Genomic DNA, 27,776 nt, shown 5'->3' on the forward strand with positions numbered 1-27,776 from the left:
AATTGAGCCCAAAACTTCTGTTGTGAAATGAAACATTTGTTAAGTGAGTTTTGCCCCATTTTACAACCTTTCTTGCCACAGTTGTTAAGTGAATCATTGCAATTGATAAGTTAATAACGTAGTTGTTAAGTGAATCTGCTTCTCCAAGGTTGCAAAGGGTGATCACATGACCTTGGGACACAGTAACGTTCATAAGTATGAATTAGTTGCCAAGTATCTGAATTTTGATCACATGATCATAGGGGTGCTACAAAGATTGTAAGTTTGAAAAATGGTCATGTCACTTTTTTCAGTGCCATTGTAACTTTGAATGGTCACTAAATGAACTGTTGTAAGTTGAGGACTACCTGTATAAATGTGGAAATTGATTTTTCTTGGACCTTTTGGTAAAATGGACTGAACTCCTAATGGCATGGCTGTGGCAGTTCTAAGGGGGGATTTCCTGATCTTTTTTCTTGCAAAATGCATTTACCTATTATTTTATAGCCTACTTTTCAATCAGGAATGGAAGGCATAGCATCCAGAGTTCCCTCCTATTATGCTCTGCAAAAACAACCCTGTTGGGTATTTTGAGCTTAGAGAAAATGTCCAAAACCACCTGGTGAACTTCCATAGTTGACTGCAGTCATGCATAGTGGCTCTTTCATTTATCTACATTTCTAGTCAGGAGATAAGGCTTTTTTCCATAGCACTACAGCCCTAGGAGGCAAATTGTGGTCTATTTTGTGTCCAGGAGAGGCAATATTGATATCTCTTTCGATCTCTTGTTCAGGTGACATTCTAGTTTCTGTCATGTATATCCAGAGGTGGGATTCACTTACCTTCCCTACTGGATTGCAAATGTAAGGGCGCACGCATGCATGCTCCCTTCGCTCACACACCCCTCGTCTTCGTATGTGCACCACCTTCTGCGCGTGCGCAGTACTCGCACATTACCTTGGGGCGGGTGGGCGGAACTGGAGATAACCAGCTGAATACCATCTCTGTGTATGTCACATCCTGTTCATTTGGACTGATGGTCATACGTGGCAAACTATATAGGCAGAACTTCTTACATTATTCATTGATAAGTTTTCCCCATTAAATCCTGAAGTTTGGGGAATATCTCTAAGGAGCTAGATGTATACTAACTCATCCAGAGTGGCCTATCTTATCCTAAATAAATACTAACCATATATTATTTCTTGAAGCACCTTCGCTTGCTGAAAATAGGGGCATTTTAAATAACACCTCTTTGAATTTTATGAGACCATCTGGCAGATACACTCGAAAGGAGAACAAGTATCTACATAGCAGACATAGCAATAGCACTTAAACTTATATACTGCCCCATAGGGCTTTATAGCACTCTCTGGAAAGTTTACAAAGTCAGCACATTGCCCCCCAAAATCTAGGTCCTCATTTTACTGGCTTCAGAAGGATGGAACATTGAGTCAACCTTGAGCCAGTCAGGATCGAACTCCTGGATGTGGGCAGAGCTAGCCTGCAATACTGCATTCTAACCATTGCCACTGAGAAATCTATGGTTCTTAAAAGATTAGTTTGCTCATATCTTCTGGAGGTAAAAACACATTCATAAAATGCCTGAATCTCTTGTGTTGCATAGAATTGTGTTGGCTCACTCCTCAATTGATCTTTCTTAATATTTTCTATTCTTACCTTTCAGGCTCCATATTAGTAGTTATTAAATTACAAGGATTTTCTGCATTCTGGTTAAGTTTCTCAATGTCAGTTATAAACACACAAAAGGAAAACACATGGTGTACTTTAGCTGTAATCACTAAACACTTCTCCTACTTTAGGTATTTCTGCAAACATGTATGCATGTCTACCTCCCATACTTCAGGCAGGGAAACTGTCAGGCTACAGTGAGGATGTCAGAATCTCTGCCCAATCTTGAGTTTACAAATTCAAAACCAGGTGTTTGTTACTTAGAACATCTAACCATGAAGAAGGAATTATTTATAAAGGACATTCAGTTCAAGCTTAGTGCTACACTTAATAACCAGTGAATATACATGGAACAAAATACACCTGTCATTTTATCCAACCATATGTAAGTTTCAATTACATTTGTCAGCTAATTATGTTCTTCCTGTATAATGGCTCAGGTGGTCATTATAGTTGGATTAGATACTCTGGCATACACCGGCATTACATTAGGGCCTAGGGGTCCTAGATAATTAGTGGAGCAGAGCTAAGGAACTCAAAGGCCTTGCACAGCCTCAGATATCATACCTACACTGCTGGAAATTTAGGATAGCCACATGAAACTGCCACCGATTCCCAGTACAAAGGTACCAAAGTTTTTCAGCACAATTGAAAATTCCCTCTCTTCTGGTCTCCTAACACACATGATTTTTTTTAAGTAGATAAATTGGCAGCTAGCTGCTTCCCATTTATGTCTTATGATTATGTGGCTGACAAATTATCAGTGAACTGTTATAGTGTCATCCAAATTACTTTAGAACACTTGAAAGAGGCTTATTCTGAGCCCCTAGAGCAGGGGTGTTAAACTCAAGGCCTGTGGGTGCTTAGATCTGGCCCTTGGGGCTACCCTGGAAACAGTGAAGGAGCGGCTCGTGGTGCCTCTGCCAGCAAAAACGGAGCTGGGCAAGGCTTCACGCAGCCCTGACGAGCTCTGTTTTCGCTGGTAGAAGGTTGCAGGAGGCTGGCACAGCCAAAAAGAACTTGAAAGCCCGTTTTCGCTGGCAGAGCGCTAGGTCACCACAAGTGCCCAGACACAAGTGAGATCAAGTTGACTATGCCCCCTGCCCCCTGTCGCCCCCCCCCCTTCCGAGGTCAAGCACAACCTGATGCAGCCCTCAATGAAATCAAATTTGACATCCCTCCTCTAGAGGGTCAAATGGCACTCATCATTATCTATGATGTGATAGAAGTGTTGATGAAATGCCTAGAGACAGAGATTATCAGGGTCAGGAAGAATAGACTCCGAATGGATCCTTCTAAGATGGAATGGCTCTGGATTTGTGGACAGTTCCAGAGAAATGGCACCTTTCTCCCTGAATGGGGTTCAATTACTCCACTTGGAAATGGTCCACAGTCGTAAACTCATGGCTGAGAGCAAATGGCAGCTGAATAGGAGTTTTGCCTTGTTCCATCCGGTGCACCACTTACAACTATCCTTGGATCAGAAAGCTGAGTTCATGATCACTCATACTTTAATCACTTTTTAGGTGGTTTACTCTAATGCATTCTACATGGGTTGCCCTTGAAGAAGATTCAAAAGGTACAGCTAGAATGCATCAGCTCAGGTATGCCCTAATATATTCGGATGACCCCATCCCACCCCTTGCTTGGCTGCCATTGGGTCTCTAAGTATGATTCAAAGTGCTGGTTGTCGCCTCCAAGGTCCTACTTGGCTCCAGTCTTAGGTTATTTCAGAGGCTATCTTGTCATTTGCCTCCTTGTCCAAATAAGTATCGTAGGGCCACCAGTTTCCAGGCTGCTTCCCTTTGCAATTGTCATCAGAGGTGGACTTCAGAAGCAAGCTTTTTCCATCAACATCTCCATTCTCTGAAACTCCTTTGCAAGACTTAGTAGGCTTTATCCCTCCTATGCTTCAAAAAACTAGAAAAAGAAATCTTTCCTTTTGGCACAGGATAAAGCTTTATTTAAAAAAAAGAGGCAGTGCCTGCAGTATTTATATGGGTTTTGTTTGGTACCTATTTGGTATTTCTGTTCTTTAAATAAACATTACTCTCCTAAAAACTCTGGAAATGGACAGCATACCACTATAGTAAACAATCAAATAAACACATGAAGTCTCTTATCCTCCAATAGTCTGGTGCTGGGTTCCTCCTCCATGTATAAATAATACCACCAAAACCTTCAAATAGCAATTTAAAACCAGAGGGAGAGATACAGATAGCTGATTTAAAGTTGTTAAAAATAAACTAATTTAATAAGAAATAAATAGATTAATGAGAAAGTATATTCATAGCAAATTAAGTGGAAAAATGAGCACACTGTTCTTATATTCTCCTGGCATTGAGTCATCACTAATTTATTGTTAATTGTTGTGAAATACATTTTGTAGCCATATGTCTTGGTGAAGCTAGTCCTAGTCATTGGGTGTCACAACAAGGATAGGCAATTCTTGCTGTTTTTGAAACAAGCTAGCAATTTTTCTGATATTTTCTGCGATTCCAACCTAAATTCCAAAAGCAAAAGGAGGGAAGAGGGAGAAGGAAGGACGAGAACGAGCATGAGAAAGGAGGATCAGGGGGAAGGGGAGAGAGGAGGAGGAGAAGAGAGGAGGAGGAGGAGAGAAAAAGAAGAACAACAAGAACAACAACAAGAACAAGAAGAATTAGAATTATTATTAAAGGCCAGAATTAAGAACTCATCAAATGATTCAAATTGCAGATTGTACAAAGAGGCAGAACAAACAGTAGATAATATGTACCACTCGTGCAAGAAGATTTCACAAGATGATTATAAACAACAACATAACACAATCACCAAAATGATTCACTGGAACATCTATTTGGACTGGACAAATGTGCCACTCTCACCATCAACAAGAGGAAAACAATGAATGAATCAAGATGCCCTACAGAAATAACATCAATAGTCTGGTTAAAGACAAACGCTACTAACACCTGGGCATCCTTCAAGCTGATGACTTCAAACACACTGAAGTCAAAAAGGAGGTTAGAAGTGAATAATCAAAAAGTGAAGAAGATCTTAAAGTCCAAACAGAGTGGAGAAAATACCATTGAGGCAATTAACATCTGCTTAATTCCAGTCATACGCAGTTGGAATATTGAAAAGGACTCAAGTAGAATGAAAAGCCCTAGATTAGAAGATGAAAAAAACAATAACAATGAATCATACCCTTCACCCACAAAGTAATGTTGATAGACTTACTTGACAAGGAAAATAAGTGGGTGTGGAATGTTGCAAATACACCAAGGAGTTTAAAAAGAACAAAAACAGCATTCAAAGAATATCTGAAACAAAGTTCCAGTGAAAGTTCCTTTCAGTGCGGTTTCAGGCCTAGGTACAGCACGGAAACAGCTTTGGTCGCTCTGACCGATGATCTCTGGCAAGCCAGGGATAGAGGACATTCCTCTATCCTGGTGCTTCTTGACCTCTCAGCGGCCTTTGATACCATTGACCATGGTATCCTTCTGCGATGCCTAGGGGAGGTGGGAGTGAGAGGCACCGTTTTACGGTGGTTCTCCTCTTACCTCTCTGACAGGTCGCAGTCGGTGTTGGTCGGGGGGCAAAGGTCGACCCCTAGGCCCCTCAAATGTGGTGTGCTACAGGGTTCGGTCTTATCCCCCCTCCTATTTAACATCTATATGAAGCCTTTGGGTGAGATCATGCAACAGCATGGGGTAAAATACCACCAATACGCAGATGATACTCAACTGTATCTTTCTGCCCCGTGCCAGCTCAGTGTAGCGGCGGACGTGATGTGCCGATGCCTGGAGGCTGTTAGGATATGGATGGGGGTGAACAAACTTGTGCTCAATTCCGATAAGACTGAGTGGCTTTGGATGCTGCCCCCGAAGGACAGCCTAGATAGTCCATCCTTAACCCTGGGGGGTGAAAATTTATGCCCCTCAAAGAGGGGCAATTTGGGGGTCCTCCTGGATTCGCAACTGAAGCTGGAACATCATCTATCGGCTGTGACCAGGGGGGCCTTTGCCCAGATTCGTCTTGTGCACCAATTGCAGCCCTATTTGGATCGGGAGGCACTTCAAACGGTTACTCACAACCTTGTCACCTCAAGGCTGGATTATTGCAACGTGCTCTACATAGGGCTACCCTTGAAAAGCGTTCGGAGACTGCAGCTAGTCCAGAATGCGACCGAGGTACACCCACGTTACACCTGTCCTCCGCAAGCTGCACTGGCTACCAATTGGTCTCCGGATGCAATTCAAGGTGTTGGTTATTACCTTTAAAGCCCTACATGGCTTAGGGCCAGCGTACCTTCATGACCGCCTACTGCCACATACCTCCCAGTGGCCAGTAAGATCCCACAGATTGGGCCTCCTTCAGATGCCGTCAGCCAGACAGTGTCGGCTGGCGGGCCCCTGGAGGAGAGCCTTCTCTGTAACTGCTCCGAATCTTTGGAATCAGCTACCCCCAGAGATCCGGACCATACCCACTCTCATGGCCTTCAGGAAAGCTGTAAAAACCTGGCTGTTCCGGCAGGCCTGGGGCTGTTGACATCATTGTTGAGATCCAGCCCCAATTAGAATGAATGTATGTGGTGTTGTGATTTTAAACTGTCTTTTTTTCTCTCTCTTTTTTTGTAAGCCGCCCGAAGTCCTTCGGGATTGGGCGGCATATAAATTTTGATAATAAATAAACAAACAAACAAATAAATAAATAAATAAAGTGAAGATGATGAACCTACTATATGATGATGACTTTCTGAGTACTGAAAAGACAAAACTAGTCTACAAGAAAAACCAAAGTATGAATAGAAAGAGGTGTGGCAAGGCAAAGTATTACAAGGCTAGTACATACATCAATAGCAGGCATATAACAACAAGACCTGCCAATGGCTAAGAGCAGGGAAATTGAAGAAAGAGACAGAGGGGCTAATTTGGATTGATCCTTAAGAACAAATACAAAGCCAGAATTGAAAAGACAGCAATGTCCTGCAAATGTCAACTCTGTGAAGAAGCTGAAGAAACAGTGGATCGCCTTGATAGCTTCTGGAGGAGGCTTGCACAGACTGCCTATAAACAACCACATGACAAAGTAGCAACAAAAATGCATTGGAAGATCTGCAAGAAATATCATGTCTGCTCAGGAAACGACGTGATCATCAAATAGAGGAAGTAATAAAAAATAAAGAAGCTAAATTGCTCCAGGACTTAAGAATTCAAATAGACAGGCACCCACCACATAACACCCCAGACTTAACAATTGTAAATGAGAAAGGAAAAAAAGTCTGGGTAGTGGATGTAACAGTATCTGGAGACAGCAGAAAAGACGGAACTGGAGAAGACAATAAAATACAAAGACAACTATGAAGAACTGTGGCAAAATAAAGCAAAGGTAGCGCCAAAAGTAATAGTTGCTTTGAGTGCAATCCTCAAACGTGTAGCACCACTTGAACACTATTGGCATTGACAAATCCACCATCAGTCAATTGCAAAAGGCAGTTTTACTTGGAACAGTTTATTTTCTACCATGATACATTTAACATCGGCCTATCCCAGATCCTTGGGAAGGACTTGGTAGGTGAACAAAAATGCCAAATTCATCTAAACTTCTGGTTGACTGTGCAACAAACCATAATAATATTAATTCAGGCTAAATCACTGAGGTAAAAGTGGTTCCATGCCCTCAAATTGCAGCCATTGCCTTTCCTTTCTTCTCTTCCTCATTTGCTGTTTTACCTGCTCTATACCAATACAGGTTGCCAGGCTAGTTTTCATACCTAAGGCCCTTTTCTTTATGTGTGACACTTCATCCACTTTTTGGAGAGGGATTGGGTTGCTGTGGTGTTTGCATGCCCAAAAGGATGGAAACAGGCGGGCGCAAGGAGGAGCATCTTCGTGCTCCCTCATATGGAGCAGACAAAAAACTATCACCAAACTTCTTTTGTGGGAGATAATGATGTAACATCACTGGTCACTATAGTATTATCTTTCTGTGAAGGAAGCCTAAAATTCAGGCTATGAAAAAGAGCAAGTGACATGTTAGTACCACTTTATAATGCTTTGGTTAGACCATACTTGGAATACTCCATCCAGTTTTGGTCGCCATGATTTTAAAAACATGTTGAGACTCTAGAAAGAGTGCAGAGAGGAGCAACAAAGATGATGAAGGGACTGGAGGCTAAAACATATGAATAAGAGTTACAGGAACTGGGTATGTTTAGTTTAATGAAAAGAAGGACTAGCGGTGACATGATAGCAGTGTTCCAATATCTAAGTAGCTGCCACAAAGAAGAAGGGGTCAACCTATTTTCAAAGCACCTGAAGGCAAGACAAAAAGCAACTGATAGAACCTAATCAAGGAGAAAAGTAAGGAGAAATAAGGAGAAATTTCCTGACAGTTAGAACAATTAATCAGTGGAATGACTTGCCTCCAGAAGTTATGGATGCTCTGGCACTTGAGGTTTTAAAAAGAGGTTGGACAACCATTTGTCTGAAATGGTATAGGATTCTCTATCTGGGCAGGGGGTTGGACTAGAAGACCTCCAAGGTCCCTTCCAACTATGTTATTCTGTTAAATTGGATTAAAAAAGAAAAAACTACAACACATTGCTGATCCATATTCAATTTTCTATTAACTACTTTATATATATTTTTTGCAAGAGTATATTTCCTATAATCTGTTCTTGCTCTCTCCATTAGCCCTGGCAGTGGCCAGCCATATTGCTATACCTCATTTTGGGGATGTATGTGGGGGTGGGGTGGTGGGGGGTAAGGGTTGCTTTCAGTTTTCCATATTGTAATGTCCCAGCTTATGTACTTCAAAGCACCTGTTTTATAACTTTCTTTGCTGCAGGAATGTAGACACCCTGCATGTTTTATCATACTGGTCAGTAACTTAAGGGCCTGGAACAGTATGCCCCTATTCCCTGGATTCTACACTACGATGTCTTCTTCAGTCTTTGATTTCTCCTGTTGAAAAACAAGAGATGAAATTGGATGGAAGGTTGTTTACGGAAATAGTTCTGAATTCCTTGAGGGGCCCTGGAAGATTTCTGTTCCAGCATTGCATGCTGGTATCATTGGGGTTGAGAGAGGGAGAGCGTTAGAACCCTTGATAAATTTGCTCCCTTCAATGAACCACAGGAATCTGTTACATAGCAAACCCATTTATAGTATTTTTCTTCTATTCATGTCACAGTTCTGTCTCTGCAAATGTGGCAGTACCACAAGCACAATAACACAGATTCAAATCAGCATTTGGCAGCACACCAAGAATACAACAGTAACTAGTGCATTGATAAAATATAGTCTAAGATGGAAGATGAAAGAGGGGAGGGGGAGCAGCAACCACAAAGACTGCAGTGAAGGAAACAAACAATACTTTTTAGTTTACTGTTACATTAGTCTCAATCACTGCCCTGCTAGCTGCCTATGGTTTTCTACAGGGTTTCCCTCCACAAATGGGAGGAATTCCTTCACCAGCTGTTCTTTGACAGTGCATGAGTATCTGGGACATACATATGTTTTCTTCCAACTATTCATAAACACAGTGGTTTGCAATTGTCTAAGGACATCTGTATAAACATAAAATTATTGTCAAGCTAGGAGATGATGTATAGAATGGATAACCACAGCCCATCTTCCATAATAGGAAATGAAAAGCCAAACAAGCAAAACATGGCACCAGGGATTACGTTTCCCTTTATAGTATAAAGGGAATAAATATAGTATAAAGTTTATAAACTTTGGATAAAATGGGAACAGGAGGTTGTACACATGTTGATGTGACTGTACAAGGCATTGTTGTGCAAATTCCCCTTCAACCATTAACAGGCCCTGCACCCACTTTTAGCTTTATGACTCCGCCACTTCCTGTAATGAAACTATTACTTCAATATAACAATTCCTAAAATCCACCATTGCAACAGCAACTTTACAAGCTACATTGGAGGATGGAACTATAATAGTGTGGGGACAAGTCATTTGCCATGAGGTTGTGCACCAATCTCACCTGGGAAGGTGCCTAGTAGGAACAACCATAATGGTTGAGGTATACAGTCGAGTATGAATGTCAAGCAGTTTGCAGAGAGTTGACATCTCTGGCAGACCATGAATGGTTTGATGAAATGGGATTTTTGCACTGTATAATAGTCCAATGCCTTTTGTTTTTCAGAACTATTTGTTGCTGGAAATTCCATGGTGATCGATGGAAGTGTCTTTACACCATTAATTACCTTCAGAGATAGCATATACTAAATATATACCAGTGGCTTATGGAGCTATTTTTCAGGCTTCTCGGTCAATAGGAGACATAATGCAACCACATGTGCAAGAATGTGGTGGAGAGAGCCTTTGAACAGCTGAAGATAGAATCATACGCAGTGTAAAGTTGCCTACAGTATTGTGGAAGAAAATGTGGTAGAGGTATCTGTGCATGTGCGACACTTTTGCTTATGTTTCTGCACATCATCAAAAGCAGGGATCATGTTGTGCCACCCCTAGACACAATTTGTGCTGTGATAGATCCCAAGAGAAAGAGTATTGCCCTTATGAGTGCCGTAAGATGAAAACTTGGAAGATACTTTTAACAGATTTAATTTGGTCATGTATGTATGTATGTATGTAGTTTTGCATATTGAAGTCCCGTGAAAGAGACAATCCACTTAGGGAATGTCAGTGTCACTGTTCTCCTTGCTCCTGCTGTGTATTGGAGAGCTGAAACGTTTCAACAAAAAGTAAAACTGATTGAAAAAGCCTATTTATCTCTTCTCTACATACAATAAATTTTGCTCCTTTTTAAAGTTATTCAAAGCAGTACAGTTGTTAGAAAAAAAACCCCACTACTATACCTCCAGTGACTCAATGCAAGTTCCAGTAACTGTTTTTGCACAGGGAACTGCATTTCATGTAAATCAATTTAAATAAGTGTTTACTCACAAAAACAATGCATGGAACTGAACCTTTGTATTTATTTCAGTTCAAGTTGCATTGGTGCCACCTTTGTGGAATTTCCCATTTTGAAATCCAATATGGCTAATGAATTTTACAACAGTTTAATTTGCATTCTCTCTTACCAACCCTCATTCTATTACTGGGCTAAGCTTTTTATGGAAACTTTTGCATGCGAGCAGTAATGGATAAGAACAGTTTAAAATAGGATGATTGCAACATTAGAAAAAAGTTCAAGAGTTTGTTACTATATTGAAATAGCTGCTTGGATCTTGACCTGCCATTATTCAAAGTACAAAGAATTCTCTTGATTTTCCCAGAAAACTGCAATGGCCATCAAAATTATGCATTGGCCAGTACAATCCTTTTGGTCTGTAACAGAATAAACATGGAATGGTAAGTCTTGACAGTGTAAATGGATGAAATTAGCCACATCTGTTCATATTTATGTCACCTTTTTTTCTAAAAACAGTGACTGGTTTTACTAAATGTATATACCCTAGATTAACTTGGGAAATTTACAAGTTAAAATTATGCAAGAAAAAAATTCTTGTATGCAAGTACCTCATCCAGTGCATTATTGCAGAAACATTTTTGAAAGTTCTGCTATCAAGATCGATCTTTAAAAAAATTGATGGGGGGAATGGAGAAAAGAGGAATAAGGGAGATATTTGAGATTGCACTCATTGCCCCAGTTGGAACAGCAATGCCTGCCTTTCTGGTGCAAGAAAGCTTCAGGCAATGTTCTTCCCCAACCTGGTTCCTGCTAGCTTAAAATTCCCATCGGGGCAGCATCTATTGTAGCTGGGAGATGATGGAACTATGAAATAATGCATCCTAACTAAAGCAATAGGACTGTGGCCACTATAGAGCTTTGGGTTCCAGTAGAACCTTTATCCCTGAGTAAAAGGAACAAATAAATACAAGCCGATCAGTGCCCAACACACAAAGGGGGGGGGGGAGGGAGAAAAGAGAGAGGGGAGGGAAAGAGGGAGAAAGAGAGATAGAGAAAAATAGAAGAGAGGGGAGGAAAAGAAAGGGGAAGGGGAAAAGATGGAAAGAAAGAGGGAAAGAGAAAGAGAAGGTAAGAAGAGAGAAAGGGAGAGAGGGGGGGCAAAGAAAGGGGAAGAGGAAAAGAGGAAAGAGAGAGAAAGAGGAAGGGAGACAGAGGAAGGAAGGAAGAAGAGAAAGAAAAATAGGGAGGGAGGGAGAAAGAAAGGGAAAAAGAAAAAAGAAAGAAAAAGAAAAGAGGAAGGGAGAGAGAGATAAAGAAAGAAAAGAAAGAAGGGTCGCGCGTCTCAGCGACGTGGAAGAGGCACTCTGGAGAAGAACGCGCGGTCATGTGACCGACCTCTTCCGGGTTTTCTCTGGGTTTCGTCTCCTGGAGCACGTGGGTTCTTGTTTGGAGCAGGCCCGGAAGTTTCGTTCTACCGGCTCATTCCGAAGGGCTGAGTTGTGCGGGTGGGAGGGTGACCGCCTTATCGGGGAAGATATAACCCAGTGCCGGCAGGTTACGGGCCAGACTGACTTGGGGAGATATCGGGCACTTCCTCGCCGCCGCAGGTAGGCCCGAGGACCCATTGCTCCCGCCGCCCCCCTGATGTTAGCAGCGCTTCCACGACAGGGTGAAGCCCAAACTGCCTACAAACCGTTTACTTCCAAGTCGGTTAACTGACAAAATGGTGTGCGGGATCGATCACGCATTTGCAAATAACGCTTGTTGCGAGACCGTGGGAAAACGTATAAATAAGACACGGGACTTGGTGCTTGACCCTATTCCCTATTGAAATATGGCTTCGATTAAAGGGTTTCCGGACCTGACCAAACATTTTGGATTTCAAATAGGATTTCAAATGCTTCGGTCTACTTTGCCTCTGTTTTATCTGGAATCAATGAGGGTGTTATTTGTTGCATTAGAGAGTAGCAAAGACTTATCGAGGGCTGAAATCAAAGCCAGACCGAAGAGAGCCTGCTGAAGCTTATTTAAATCAAAGGACCACTCAAGCACAGTTATCTTAAAAATGGTTTTGCCAGTTGGAACTATCAGTGATAGGAGACTCTCATTTCCAGAGCAACAGGTCAAGCAAGAGCTGAGAGGGAAAGGATTAAGTTTTAGGTTTAAAATTGTGGGACTAGACTCTTTTCCCTCCTTAAAATATTACCCACGATATGATAATAAGTAATAAATAAAAATTGTAGCCATAATGGTGCAGTCAAAACTGAAAGTGTTACATATTTACCTACAGTTTTGACTTAGCAACAGAAATTCTGGCCTCAATTATTATGGTTATGAGACATGAGTTTTTCTCCACTTTATGACCTTAGCTACCACATTTGTTAAGTTAATAACCGTTTTAAAGTGAACCTGGCTTCCCAATATCTATGGAAATTCAGGTCATGGTTGTCCCAAAGGTGCTTTTTTCAAGAGGCAACTGGACTGTCTGGTTTTTTCTTTGAAGACGCTTCGCTTCTCAGCCAAGCTTTTTGGATGAGAAGCGAAATGTCTTCAAAGAAAAATCAGAAAGTCCAGTTGCCTCTTGGAAAAAAGTACCTTTGAGTCTGGCTTCCCAATGACTCTGCTTGTCAGAAGGTTGCAAAAAGCAATTGTGTGATCCCGGGACCATCATAAATATGAAGTAATTGCCAAGCATGCAAATTTTGATCACATGACCATCGGGATACTACAATGGTTATAAGAATAGAAAATGGTCATCAGTCACTTTTTTTAGTGTTGTAACTTGGAGTGGTCACTAAATGAATATCTGTTAATTGAGAATTACTTGTATTCATCCAATTGCTGACCATCTATGCTCAGAGGTGTCAAACTCACAGCGGCGTTACAAGACGTATCATGACTTTTCCCCCCTTTGCTAAACTGGGCGTGAGCGTGGCCAGTGCACGATGCATCCGGCCTAGGGGCTGCAAGGTTGACAGCCCTGATCTAACTCTAGGCAGCTTACAATAAAGTGAATACATAAAATACACAATATAAAAACAAAGAGGCATTCAAAAATGGGATGTATGGTTATTATCTTGACTTTTTGTGACCATAATGTGGGGAAACACCTATCATTTTGAATGGAATTGTGCTACAACTCTCACAGTCCTTGAGATAGTAAGGAATGCAGAGAAGTTTTTTTAGGAGCTTTCTGATGAGTATGCATGTATAGTATAGCAATTTGACAGCCATGCAAAGCTTATTGAACAGATTGGAATTTTAAAAATAGGTCAGTGGAGCTGAATTATTTTGTGGGGAGAGGTGAAAACAGCTATCTATTAGAGGGAGTCAAACTATTCTCCAAGGCACCTGAGGGTAGAACAAAAGCAATGGGTGGAAACTAATCAAGGAGAGAAGCAACTTAGAACTGAGGAGAAATTTCCTGACAGTTAGAACAATAATCAGTGGAGTAGCTTCCCTCCAGAAGTTGTGAATGCCCCAACACTGGAAGTCTTTAAGAAGATGTTGGATAGCCATTTGTCTGAAAATGGTATAGGGTTTCCTGCCTAGGCAGGAGGTTGGACTAGAAGACCTCCAAGGTACCTTGAACTCTGCTATTGCATTGCATTGTATTGTATTATCTTCTGAATAACCAGCATTTTTAAAGGGGTATACTCATACTGATTTCAAGCAAGGTTGATATATTGGCTGACATTTGTATTTGATATCACTTACAGACCTTCCAGTAATTCCCACAGTTCTAATGGATGATATCATACATTTTAATACCTTTTCTTGGATTATATGTTCATTATGACATACATTAGACCCACTTTTGAAGATGAAATTCTGAAGACTGTTGTTAACCAAAGTATTAATACATTTTACAACACTTTTTGAATAAATAAGGCCACAGGAAATAGAATTGATTTTACTCCTGTTGAAATACTAGTTAATGGGACTATTTAAATGTATGTTACTTATCCAGTGTATATTCTTCTTTTCGAAGAGTTGAAGGACAGAATCTATAAAAATGTTGTCTGTCCCAAAGCCGTTTAGACGTTTAGAGCTTCACCTCTATTATTTTTATTTGGAAAATATTTTATGAATTATTGGCTTCTGCAATATAGTCATAAGATTTGACTAATATCTCCTTTACTGAAATAGCTTTCAGATTGTATCATTCACATTTGACAAATGGGCAGGCGGCAAGCTGATGGGCGCAACATTTATCACCTCTTCCATTTTGGATTTTCTCCTTCCTTCATTCCTTTCTTTCTCTCTTCCTTTTTTCTTTTTCTTTCTTCTTTTTTCATTCTTTTCTTCCTTCCTTCCTCTCCATTCCTTGTTCTTTCTCTCTCTCTTTTCTTTCTTTTGTTCCTTTCTTCCTTTCTTTTCTTTCTCTTTCTTTCTTTCTTTCTTTTCTTTCTTCTTTCTTCTTTTCTTCTTTCTTCCTTTCTCTTTTCTTTCTTCTTTTTTCTTCTTTCTTTCTTTTTCTTTCTTTCTTTCTTCTCTTTTCTTTCTTTCTTCTTCTTTTTCTTTCTTCTCTTTCTTTCTTTCTTCTTCTTCTTCTTTCCTTCCTGCATTGTGCTGTCTTTCTGCTGCTTTCTTTCTATCTGCATTGTGGTGATATTTAATTTGGAGGATTTATTTCATTTCTAGTATATCTGAGTTGGCTTGCTGCAAGATGGGCGGCAAACAAATACAATCAAGCTGGTTTATGAAATTTAAAAATACACACTGTGCAAAATTATTTTTCTATTGAAGTCACAATATGATAAGCATTTGTATATATAAATGATATTAGCTATTTCTCTTCCTCGATAATAAAGAATCAGGAAATGGAGGAGAAAAAAACAAAAGGAGAAGTCCCAAGTCATCTATGAGTCATGTCAGTCAAGTTCACAACAATAAGAAAAACACTGTGCCTTCTAGCAAAAGTACAGCATTACCAATTCTGCAACCCAGGTTCATTTACAAAGACCAAAGCTTAAAAGGTAAGGATTTATATGGAATCAAAGCTGGCTAAATTTAAGGGCTGTACAATTTTCAGACAGGGAGACATTAAGGATAAAGAATATCTGGCCCACAAACCATCCAGTTTGCCGTGCTAAGCTGTCTGTGGCATCCCCTTTTTTGAAGCTTTTCTTCCAAGAGCTCCTTGGTATGATGTTTCTCATCCCTCTCATTTGGGAAGGGTTATGGGTCAGACAAATTCAAGCTTAAGGATGCTGCCCCCTTTTGAAATCATCCAAACTCCATTTATGAATTTAGTCATTAGAGGCAATATTTGATTCCAAACTTATTTTAGTTCTATTGGATTGATTAATTAAACATATATTTATTCTTTAACTAAACAGGAGTTTTGTATTTTTAAAATGGAGTGTGATCTTTACTAGTTGCTAAATGGGTGCATAAAACAAAAAAAAAATACTTTTCTTTCTGTCAATATTTTGATACAAATTTCCATAAGCTCAAGAGCTTCATGGAGCTTTGCATGACACCTCAAGTGGGCAGGGCAAGGAACACGATTTTTGAAGTTTTTCAAGGCTTTAAGGGGGATAAAATATATACCCCCACAAAAAAAATATTAGTAATAGTGGACATTTCCTACCAATCCTGTAATTCCAATAGAAGAGAATATCTACAACTTAGAGTTGAACATTGAAGTCTTTGGATCTCTCTGAGCTGGTTGTTTGCTTGCAGATATTTCATTACCCAACTAGGTGATATCATCAGTGTGAGTAAGAGTGGGGTTTGCTCCCTGTTTTCATACAGCAGCTTGCCCCACCAGTTTTTTTTCTCTTAATCAAAGAACTACCAAGGAGAATGAATGTAATGAAATATCTGCAAGCGAACAGACCAGCTTTGAGAGCACCAGGGACTCCACATCCCTATAATTTGAAACAATAAGGAGGTTCGTCTTCAGGGCTTTTCTAATCCCCAGATGCTACAGTTTACCAGGTTTTTTTCAAAAAGCATGAAAAGCAAAGTGAAACCATACCTTCAAAAGAAAAATAACATGGCACTACTAGAGCTTCCAAAGATGTATGCTACAGAAGAAGGATTTTAAAAGATTTTTAGACGATGAAACCTGTCAGTTAAATATTTTTTTAAAAACCTGATCAAGAGCCCAGACTTCATTTGTGTTCAAGTAGACTTTGCTCTTTAATCTTTCATAAAACCCAAGCACACAATGCTGTTTGAAAAAATAATGCTGCTAGGGCAGTCATTTCAGCAGATGGATGAGATAATTCCAAAACATTGAGACAAAGAATAGAAGCAGTGTGCCGCTAATATTTATACTCTCTTCTGCCGTTTTGTTGTTGTTTTGTCATTCCTATATCTGACTTCAAGTTTCACAGAACTACTTGCTTCTGTTCAGGGGTAAGAAAAACTAACTACAGGACAATTCAAATATGGTCTGAGAAATATCTCAGTTGCTCTGTTAACTTGTTTCTTTTTTATTTGGCAAGGAATGTTTTATCCAGAAAATGGAACAGGACATGTCCAGATAAAAGAGATAGCATCCTTTGGTTAGGTCCTGAAATGTCTTCGTTCTAGGACAAATGCATTGCCATTTCAAGGTCTAGTGAACATTGCAGAATGAAGGCAGCAGGTGCAATTCTGCTAATTATTTGAGCCGATGAACATTTCCCATAAGTTTTTCATCTTCTTTTCTTAATACTCAACAATGGAACAATGTGTTTCCTCCTGGATTTGAAGTGATTGTACAGTGTTATGTAGATAAAGTATTTCTGAATGTAACTCAGAACACAATCAAAGAAACTTATTTCCAAAGATGAGTTCTTGGCTGCTAAAGATATATTAAAGGTGTAAATGTGAATTCCTGTTAGGTTCAGCCCTTAAATGGGCTATATTTTTCTTTCAGTAATAGTGATATGCAATGCAAGCTCACTCTTTTTTTCCTAGTAACTTTGATATCATGTGAGATAGTTACTTTGCCACTCAGATTTACCTCGAACTGGCATATAAATTTGATAAATACATCCAGGGATACATCCAAAAGCTTTGATATCCAGGCATGTCTGGAATCTCCTGCTCAATGGACAGAGTGCAATTGCAAACAATAATCAAAATAACAGGTTCTACTTAAATACAGCATTACTCAGTTTATCCAAAATATAAGAAAGTGAAAAAGCAAGTTCTTCATGAGACGCCCAATGATTCTGCTACTTTTACTGATCAGATAGTAGGTCATGCTGGTCAAGATAAGGTGGCACCTGTACATTATATCTCTTCTTAAATTATTTTCTCAAGAGATAAGCCCAAACATGAGGCCAGAAAGATATTACAGGAAGTCATCTGTCTCACTAAAAGCTGAATCTTCAAACATTCCTGTACAATGCAAGAAGGCTAAAAATTGAGGGAGCTGGATATTGCAACAAGGCTTGCATGTTCTGACAAATATTGTCTGGATTCTGAAAAGGGCTAATACTTCAGCCCTAATAACCATTTTCATTTATTCTTGTACTCATAAGAACAAATAAGTACAAATAAGTACAAATTTGTATAAGTACAAATAAGAACAGTTATTTGGAACTGAAATGTACCAGATTGGTTCTTTCAGCTTTTAAGGCCAAAGTGTGGAATTAGCATATTGTAATTAATGTGTACTAAGGTGTATGGTATATGATACAGAATCTTTTTTTTGGAAAGTCGGAACAAAGCTAATTCCTATCATGATTTGTCCAAATGAGACACTGCAATAGGATAACTTCACTTAGTGGAGCAATTGAAATAGTTGCCCCATGCCAATTAGAGAAGAAAAGGAGGCTTTTCCCAGAGACTGAAAACTTTCCTAAGCTATTTAAGGAGTTTCCCATTAGCCTTCTTAATAAAGGAAAGCAAAATTTATGGACATATGATACATAAGCTACCTCATTGGTAGCTTTAGAAACTAATCCTATGAATCATAACCTTAGTTCCTATGATGAATTGTTTTTGTACATCTTGTGAGAGAAGGGGTTAAGTTCTTCCTTCAGAGCAGGATGTCAAACTCTCAGCGTCACATTGTCATGTGACATATCACGACTTTCCTCCCCTTTGCTAAACTGGGGTGGGGTGACCAGCGCAAGACGCATCCGGCCTGCAGGCTTCAGAGCATTTGTTGAGGTGGGACATTCAAAGTAGCAAGCAAAACTAAATGACAACTTTTCTGTCTTAGAGGTGTGAAAGACAAAGCCAAAACACCAGGAGTAGAAAACAAAGGAGCCCAGTCAGCTCCAATCCAGCATTCATTTCTCACAGATGTATCAGATGTTCAAGAAATGGAGAAAGGACTTCTGAGTCTTCTGAATGACTTCCATTCTGGAAAACTGCAAGCATTTGGTATTTTTATTCTGACTGTTCCCTTAGATAAATTACATGTTGAAATGCTCATGTGACCGCTATTGGAAAAAGTGGGACATTGAACACATAACTGAAAGCAACTGCATGATTTGCTGAAGTCATACACATTGGGAAATGTTTCATTAAACTTATTTTTCAAGGCAGAACAAGTTGCTTAGATCAATGTACTGTTGCTATTATGGTACTACCATATTTTTCGTAGTATAAGACACATCTTTTCCCCCTGAAAAAGAGGGTGAAAATTTGGGTGTGTCTTATACACCGAATACAGCATTTTTGGCCTCTTGAAACCCCGCCCCCTTTGCAAAAATGACCATGCAGAGCCTTTAGGAGGCTTCCAGAGTGCTCCTGGGGCCTGGGAAGGGCAAAAATGAGTGAAAAATGGGCCTTTTTTTGCTAGTTTTTGCTTCCCCCCCCCGAAACACTATATAAGCCGTCTAAAGGCTATGCATGCCATTTTTTTGACAAAAAATGGCCCTGTTTTTGTGAAAAATGGACCATTTTTTGCTTGTTTTTTCCCCCTCTCTAGCCCTCGGAGCAATCTACAAGCCTCCTAAAGGCTATGCATGGCTTTTGTTTGGCCGTTTTTGGGAGGTCTGCAGAGTGCAAAAACTTTTTTTAAAAATTTGCCTCTTCAAAATCTTGGTGCGTCTTATACTCCAGTGCGTCTTATACTCTGAAAAATATGGTACTTAATGGATTTATGTAATAGTTTTCTATTGTGGTGAATACTCAAGATAATTTAAAAAGTATTTAAAAGATAAAAATCAACACTAAAATAGACAGTAATGTTATTTAACAATTCTGGCCCTGACAACCCTGTTTTGTATTCCATTTTTAATAGATTTGCTATCCAAACTCTCTTCAGAATTTATATTTTTAAAGGAGGAGTGGAGTTGTAAGAAAAGGAGATTTTTAAAAATAAGTTAGCATTCAGAGTAAATTGTCCATAGTGGCTGTGGTTTCATCTGTTAAGACTAGAAAGTAGGGTATGTAACTATATATTCAGCATACTATACTCACAGGCCCTCGTTGGCTGTGTAAGTGATCGTACATACTTAAATTAGCTTCTCGAAGTCTCCTTAGCCACAAGATGGGCAGAAATTTTTGATAAATAAAATAAATAAATTACTTTATCCTTCCAACGAGACATAAATTTTATTTGCTACATGTCCAAGCGTGGGGAGTACGGTCTGTGTCTTTTCCATCAGTTATGAATTCTAGCTAGATATTTGAATTTTTACATTATTTTTTTTCTTCAGAAAGATTGGGAAAACTGAAACAAATTGGAAGGAATAAAACAATTCCAGTGAAATATTTTCTTTAGAATAATGAACACAATATGACAAAAAGCTATTTTATTTCTCCCAAATGTCTCTGGTTATGGCTAAGCAATGTGTTGCGGCATGCTTGTAGACTCTCTTGCAATTCACAAAATCCAATGTTTTTTCTGGAATAACACTGAAACTGGAGGAAAGCATTTGATCCCAGGAAAAAAATACCCTTGGTTTAAAAGATTTGCAGAGAGCTGTCCTGTAAGCATTACTTGGTTCACAGCCCTACTTTCTATTGACTTGTAATAAGTAGGCTTTTCTAGGGCAGCAGAATACTGCAATTCCTGTATGTGGATGACAAGCAATGCAGTTCAGTTCTCAAAGGCAACAGTGAGATGCTTCGCTGTTCCTAGGTGGCCACAAGTGGTGAAGGAAGGAAGGAAGGAAGAAGATTCAAGGCTTGATTTGCTTGTGGAATTGTCTGCTGCTGACTTTTTGTTTAAGGTCTTAAGTAAGCCTCAAAGGATAAAAGAAACACCCAGAAATAAAATTACTATGTTACTAAAGCAGTGTTTCTCTAGCTTGGATAAATTACTCAGGCTCTTTGGATAATAACACACAAATCTATTACCAAATCCCCTCAGGGACATTGAAATTAAAGTGTTTTTACCTACAATGGGCAAAAGGGACCCTTCTGATAAGTGGCTTTGGGTAACAAAGGAAAACATTTTGGAGCAATGGGTTAAAGTATACTACTCCATTTAATAAGCATACCAAACTTGATATATGAGTAAAGTTATGCAGATTACATTGTATTTCTGAAAATAGTAAAATGAATCTATACCTCTAAGGGTGTAAAAATGAATATGGTATGACTTCGCCACAGCAGCACAGGTCTACATGGGACTGCCTCTGAACTTCACCTAGAGCCGGGATGGCGAACATATGGCACGCGTGCCACAGGTGGCACGTGGAGCCATTTGTCAGGGCACATAACCCTTTTTAAAAGCCATTTTTTGCCCTCCTCAGGCTCCAGAGGTCTGCGGAGGGCGAAAACAGCCTCCCTCGCCCCGCCCAGAGGCCCTCCGAAGGCCAGCCCTACGGGCAAACCAAAAGTTCAGGAACAGATTTCCGGTTTGCTCGTAGGGCCAGTTTAAACCCTCCGGAGCCTTCAGGGACCTTCAAGACACTCCGGAGGATGAAAAACAACCCAACGGACAAACTGGAAGTCACCTGAAGGTCCCTGAAGGTTCCGGACGACTAAAAACTGCCCTATGAGTGACTTCCGGTTTTCTTGTTGGGTCATTTTTTGTCCTCCGGAGCCTTCATAGAAGCCGCCTGAAGGTCCCTGAAGGCTCCGGAGAGCTTAAATCAGCCCTACGAACAAACCGTTCTCAAACTTCCAGTTTGCCCGTAGGGCCAGTTATTTGCACTCCAGAGGCTTCAGGGAAGCTCATGAAGCCTCCGGTGGGCGGGGGGGGCTGTTTTCACTCTCCCCAGGCTCCTATAAAGCCTCTGGAGCCTGGGGAGGGCGAAAAAAGCATGCAGAAAATGGGGGGGGAGTGCCTGTCATGCGCGCTGGGGGTTGCACATTGCATTATGGATGTGGCACGCCTGTGCATGACCCCCCGCGCTCCCCCTGCTTATGGCATGCAAGGCAAAAAAGGTTCGCCATCGGTGACCTAGAGCCTTCTGTTGATCCACCAAGTGGCAGCCCAGGTGCTAGCTGTTACATGCTGACATGAATACATGCTGTGCCCTTCAATGACTCTGTTGGTTTCTAAGTGCAATTCAAATGCTGGTTTTAACTTTTAAAGCCTTGCGTGACTTAGCCTGAAGATAATTTCAGGATGACCTTATCTAACTAGTCTTGATCCATATGTTGCAGTAGGACCTGCTGGTGGCTGTTCACATCTGCAAAGTTAATAGGCTTGGAGACTCACAGGTTTCTTGTCCTATGGTGCGCTTGCATTCTTGGAGAGTCTTTTCCTGGCAATTGTATCAACACCCACACTTCTGATTTTCTGTAAGCTATAGAAGTGGAGCTTTATAGAGATCTTTTGAGATTTGAGAGGGTATCATAAACCTCCCTTAGGGTTGCTGACTATTATAATTTATTTTCTCTCTCTTTTTATTGTGAACGTTTTATGCTATTACATTGATGGAAGGGGTGAACTAACAAGAGTTTTCTTGAATGCGGTGAGGTAAATTCCAATAAATCATATTTATTCATCACCCCACAAAACCACTTTTTAAAAATGATACATGGCTTCAAAGTCTCCAGAGATGCCACATCTTTAGCTTGGGATCGCCTAAAGAAAGCAGAAAACCATCTGCAAGATTTATGGAAGGACAGGTTCAGGGAGAATTACTATGAAGAAGAACTAAATTATGGGGTTATCAGATCTTCAAAGGGGAACATTGCTTCTATGCAGTTTCAAGTGAAGTACTCTTTTGAAGCTGGTTTGTGAAGTCATGTTGCCCTTCAGTTCTGAAGAGTAAAGGACTGGCGCGATGTTGTACTTTGATCATTTTCTTAATCCTCCTGTAGCAGTTCTGATCTGTCTGTTAGCATGATGGAAAGTTAATACTTTTAATTATTATCAAATCTTTGGCTTAATGCTCTTTTTATGCCTTTGTTTACTTCAGGAAATGAATGTTCTATTGAGCAAATGGAACATGTAAGAGAAATGCAAGAGAAGTTGGCCCGCTTGAACTTGGAGCTTTATGGAGAGTTGGAAGAACTCCCTGAAGATAAAAGAAAATTAGCTAGTGACTCTAATCTGGATAGGTTGTTGTCAGATGTAAGTATAAGCAGGGTGCAGGGAGCTTATAATAGACGCTTGCAAAGGGTTTGTTTCAAACGTCCCAAAGGTGCTTTTTCAAAAGGCAATTAGATTTTGTTTTTCCTTGAAGATGCTTTGCTTCTTCTGTTCTGTTTGTTTCAAACAATTTTGACCACCAGATTTTAAAGAGTGACACATTTTAACAGCAAAACTGTCTCACAGCGCTCAAAACACCCTGCCTTGCATTCAACCCTGTACTTTTGTGACATTTTATGTTCTAATTGATAGCAGAGGCGCAAAAATTCCCCTGACTTCAGGTCTGTTTTTCATCCTTCAAAAATATATGGCTTTGTTATTTTTGTAGAGTTTGCATAATATCAAAATTACATTGTTCAAACAATCATCTTTTTCTTCATAAGTGAGGGCCCACTGACAATGAGATATTTTCCCAATATTATACCACCCTCTATTGATAAAGAAAAAACACTGCAGCCTTCCTTTTTTTAAACAGGAGAATACAATTTAAAAGGAAATTCATTCCGTTTTTTGTCTCCTCACCTCTCCCTAAAACCCTTTAAATACCATTAAATTTTCATAAATTTCAGCATTACAATCTCTGGAAGAAACAAAAAAAGGTATTGATAGGCTTCAGATATCTGTTTTGCATTCTGTCTTCGTGGTATCATTACATTTGCATTTGGAAATGTGGTAAAGGATGAAAGTTGAATCTAATGTGGATTGCAAGATTAGTGCTGTCACAAATATTTGAATAACAAAAAATGATTAAATTGGTGGGCCCCTGTTGTTTCCCAAATTAGAAGTCTCTGCAGAAAAGGCAAATTCATTGACAAAAAAATGTTCTAGAGAGTTTGGAAACACTGCCGAACAGTGTGGGGACATTGCTGCGGGAAATTGACATTTCCCCTGTTGGGGTTCCAGTAGATCTCTGTCTCTTTTCTAAATATAATTAAGCCTTACTGATAAATTATTTGGACAATTAATAAGTGCAATTTTTATATTTCTTTCTACTGTAGCTGGAAGAACTGAATTCTTCTATGTATCCTTTTTGTGAAATGTCCAGTCTTAATCAAATAGCTCTCTAAATGCAATAGCTTATTTTATACAAAGGGTAAAATTAAGTGCATGTGAGGCAATTGCACCTCAGTCTAAGAATAGTTTGATCTGTTTTGTCTTTTTAAGCCTGCAACCGAGAAACATTTAACATTTCTTCATGATTTACAAGTTATTTTAAATAGCATGCAACTCACATTTCCCCTCCTTTTTGTTCCCTCTGTTTCTTTTCACTTCCGTGTCTTTGTACATCTCCAAATTTACCTGGTTACTTAACCTTCTGCTCAGTTTTTGAACAGAGTAATATTTCAGTGGCTTTGAATGGAAATTGATTGTATCAAGTGTGAACTAACTTAAGAGTTTGATAAGAAACAGTGCGATTTACTGCATGTTTGGGCTGTAAGTTGATTTCACACGCTTCCCATAAAACCCTTCTCAATATAGACTACTTTCCTAGTGGAAAGTGTCATTTTTTGACTCAGTAATATTTTTTTATTTTTATTTTTAAACAAACAAAAACAGACAAAGACATAAAACACATACAATCTTCTTCCATTTCATATAGCATGTCGTTTGGTTACAAGATTTTGTGCGTCTTTTCCATGGTCACTACTTACAATTATTTATCGAAACACAAATTATTCATTAAGCAAACATAAGTACATTATTATCATTATATAACAATTATTCAACTGTAATTGTTATCCCTTAATTTTAAACGAGTTATTCTAAGTAATAAATTCATACATACAATATCCTTTTGCATCAATAGTTCAACTCCAATTATTATTTCTACATTTTAAATAGAATATTCTATATATTGAGATCATACAACATCATTCTATTACATCGTTCTAATCTGTTTAGCAATGCTAAACCCTTAAAGTATTGCATATATCATTCTATTATTCTTAAAATATAAAAAGTTCTCCAACATTTTCCATTACCATAATTTTATATCTAACCATTGATAGAACAAATCCCAAACCTTTGAAAATTGTTCATCTTCTTGTTCTCTAATTTCAAATGTCAATTTACTCATTTCTACACATTCCATTATTTTTTGAATAGTTTCCTCCTGTGTTGGTATTTTCTCATTTTTTCAGTTTTTTGCAAATACAATTCTAGTAATATTTTTCCATTTAGCTTAATAAACTATAACTTGGGGTTTCTCTTTTATGTGTCTGTTACTATGTAGATTTTTTAAAAGACTGGTATGCTTACTTCATACCATGTTTCCTAATGCCTACCTTCACCAACCTGGTTGCCTTACTCCTATTGTTTCTAGTAGTAATAGCAATATCACTTAGACTTTTATACTGCTTTGCAGCACTTTACAGAGTCAGTGTATTGCCCCCAAGAGTCTGGTTCCTCATTTTACCAACCTCGGAAGGATTGAAGGCTGAGTCAACATTGAGCTGGTGAGAATTGAACTGCTGACAGTTGGCACAATTACCCTGCAATACTGCGTTCTAACCACTGCGTAACCACGGCTCAAAATAATAATAAAGATAGTAATGTAATAGTAATAAAAGATAAGACCAAGGCTGTGGAGAACCAATAGCAGTAATAGCAGTAGACTTATATACCGCTTCATAGGCCTTTCAGGCCTCTCTAAGCGGTTTACAGAGAGTCAGCATATTGCCCCCAACAATCTGGGTCCTCATTTTACCCACCTCGGAAGGATGGAAGGCTGAGTCAACCCTGAGCCGGTGAGATTTGAACCGCTGAACTGCTGATCTAGCAGCAGCCTGCAGTGCTGCATTTCACCACTGCGCCACCTCGGCTCCTCGGCACGAATTGTCATACCCAGTGTGAAATTAAGGAACATAATTTTAATTTTGTATAAGTCTAAAAAATGTTAAAGAACAATAGGAACTGGGTCTGTAATGTGCATAATTTTCCCCTCCAGACCCCCATTTGACATAGCCTAGTAGCAACTCAATGTGGTAGTTAAGATGTTGAACTGAGGGAGCCTCAGGCTCAAATCCATCTTCCACCACTGTAACTCCCTGAGTGACTTTGAAAAATGTTTGCTCTCAACTCAAGCTACCTCATTAGTTTTCTTTTTGAGAAATAAAAGGTGGAAAGGCTTCCATGTTTGCCACCTTGAGCTCTCAGGGAAAACACAGATATAAGTGAAATAAATAAAACAGCAACTTGAGAATTTCAGTATTTAGAGGAGAATTTATTCTGGGATTATAGCAGAGAAATAACCCATTTATTTTTTTAAAAATCTTTCACCCTACTTCTATCTGTGGCTGTGATTTCAACATGAGTGAAATAATACTACAATTGCATATTTTATGTGAAACGTAACTTGTCATTTTTCTCATGCTCACCTGCTATTTAGGGTCCTTTTTTAGAATAAATGAAAGAAAAGGTTCTATGTATCCTGGAGCCTCTTAAAATGGTCTTCAGAAATTACCTCAAACCTGCTTCTCCTGAAATGCACAGCATAAGACATTCTACTTTTAGCTCAAACTCATTAAATGCTATTCCTTGACTCCTTGCTTCAGACAGAAACTTCACTTAGCAGATGTTCAAGATCTTCCGAATACCAGCACAACCTAAATCTGCCATTTTCTTGCTTTTTGGGGATCCAAGTTCCCGTATTTAATTTCCATCAGATTGTTCTTTGCTTCTGTAACAACATGTTGAAAATAATATGTGCACACATTCCTCTTAGCAGATGTGCATTGTTGCAGCCTTGTCAGACTTGAAGCTTAGGGTACAGTATGGCCATGTTTTGCTGCTATGCTTTGTATTGTTGCCTTATCCTCTGTGAAAAGGGGGGGACGGACTTGAAAGAGAATTTCTGAAATGGGGAAAAAAATCAGTATTGATTAATAATGAACTATGGTGTGCCTGCTTCCTTTTCCACAATGTAGACAATCAGCACATGCTCAGTGATGCCATTAAATGAATGTTTATTTTAGCAATAAAATAATTTTAAAGACCTCTGTTTTCTATAGAATGTATGTTACTATGTGTACCTTTATTTATGCATTGAATTTATAAAGCTGCCAAATTCATAATTTATTACTCTGGGCAGCAGATATAAGTAAATATCCAATAAATATAAAACCAGCATAATATACTACAACAGTACACAGATAACCAAGGCTAAAAATAGCCCTTAGACTTATATACAGCTTCATAGTGCTTTATGGGTCCCTTTAAGAGGTTTACAGATTCAACGTATTGTCCCCAAACAATCTGGGTCCTCATTTCACCAACCTCCGAAGGATGGAAGTCTGAGACAACCTTGAGTTGGTGAGAATCAAACTCCTGGCAGTCAGCAGAATTAGCCTGCAATATTGCATCCTCAGCAGTTCACGGCTGATCCACGGCTCAAATAAACACTCCTTCATAATTGAGTGGGTTCAGTTACCATCTTGGTCCAAGAAACGAGTATCTCTTGGACCAAGAGATCTCTTCTCAGCTTTACAAAACAGTAGTAGAATCAGAGTGCCTGTATCTTAGGGGTGGGGAAGAAGCTCATCCCAAAGAGCAGATGTTCCAACAGTAAAGGTATGGAGTCTAGGTCCCATTAGATAACTGCCTCAGGAGACCTGAAGCATGTCTACTTTGCTGAGTTGGATGAGCAGAAATAGCTGAAGATGGGCTCATATCCTACACATAACTCAGCCCTCAGAGCAAGGGAGAAATTGCACTGCATTTTCATTACAACTTTACATTTCATTTATCACTTGAAAGCCCTTGTTATTAG

General features: G+C 39.4%; 1 protein-coding gene across 1 annotated transcript; it reads left to right on the plus strand.

The window, feature by feature from the left end:
- The first annotated feature begins 11,976 nt into the window (after positions 1 to 11,976).
- Positions 11,977 to 27,004, plus strand: CCDC28A (coiled-coil domain containing 28A). The gene is given in 7 exon segments (XM_032216642.1): positions 11,977 to 12,164; positions 15,372 to 15,482; positions 15,485 to 15,536; positions 18,728 to 18,891; positions 22,836 to 22,990; positions 24,007 to 24,029; positions 26,563 to 27,004. Coding segments are annotated over 6 exon segments (510 nt in total). The 5' UTR covers positions 11,977 to 12,164; positions 15,372 to 15,421; the 3' UTR covers positions 26,618 to 27,004.
- The last annotated feature ends 772 nt before the right edge of the window (positions 27,005 to 27,776 follow it).

This window comes from Thamnophis elegans, chromosome 4, assembly GCF_009769535.1.
Source record: "Thamnophis elegans isolate rThaEle1 chromosome 4, rThaEle1.pri, whole genome shotgun sequence".
In the NCBI taxonomy this organism is placed as follows: Eukaryota; Metazoa; Chordata; class Lepidosauria; order Squamata; family Colubridae; genus Thamnophis; species Thamnophis elegans.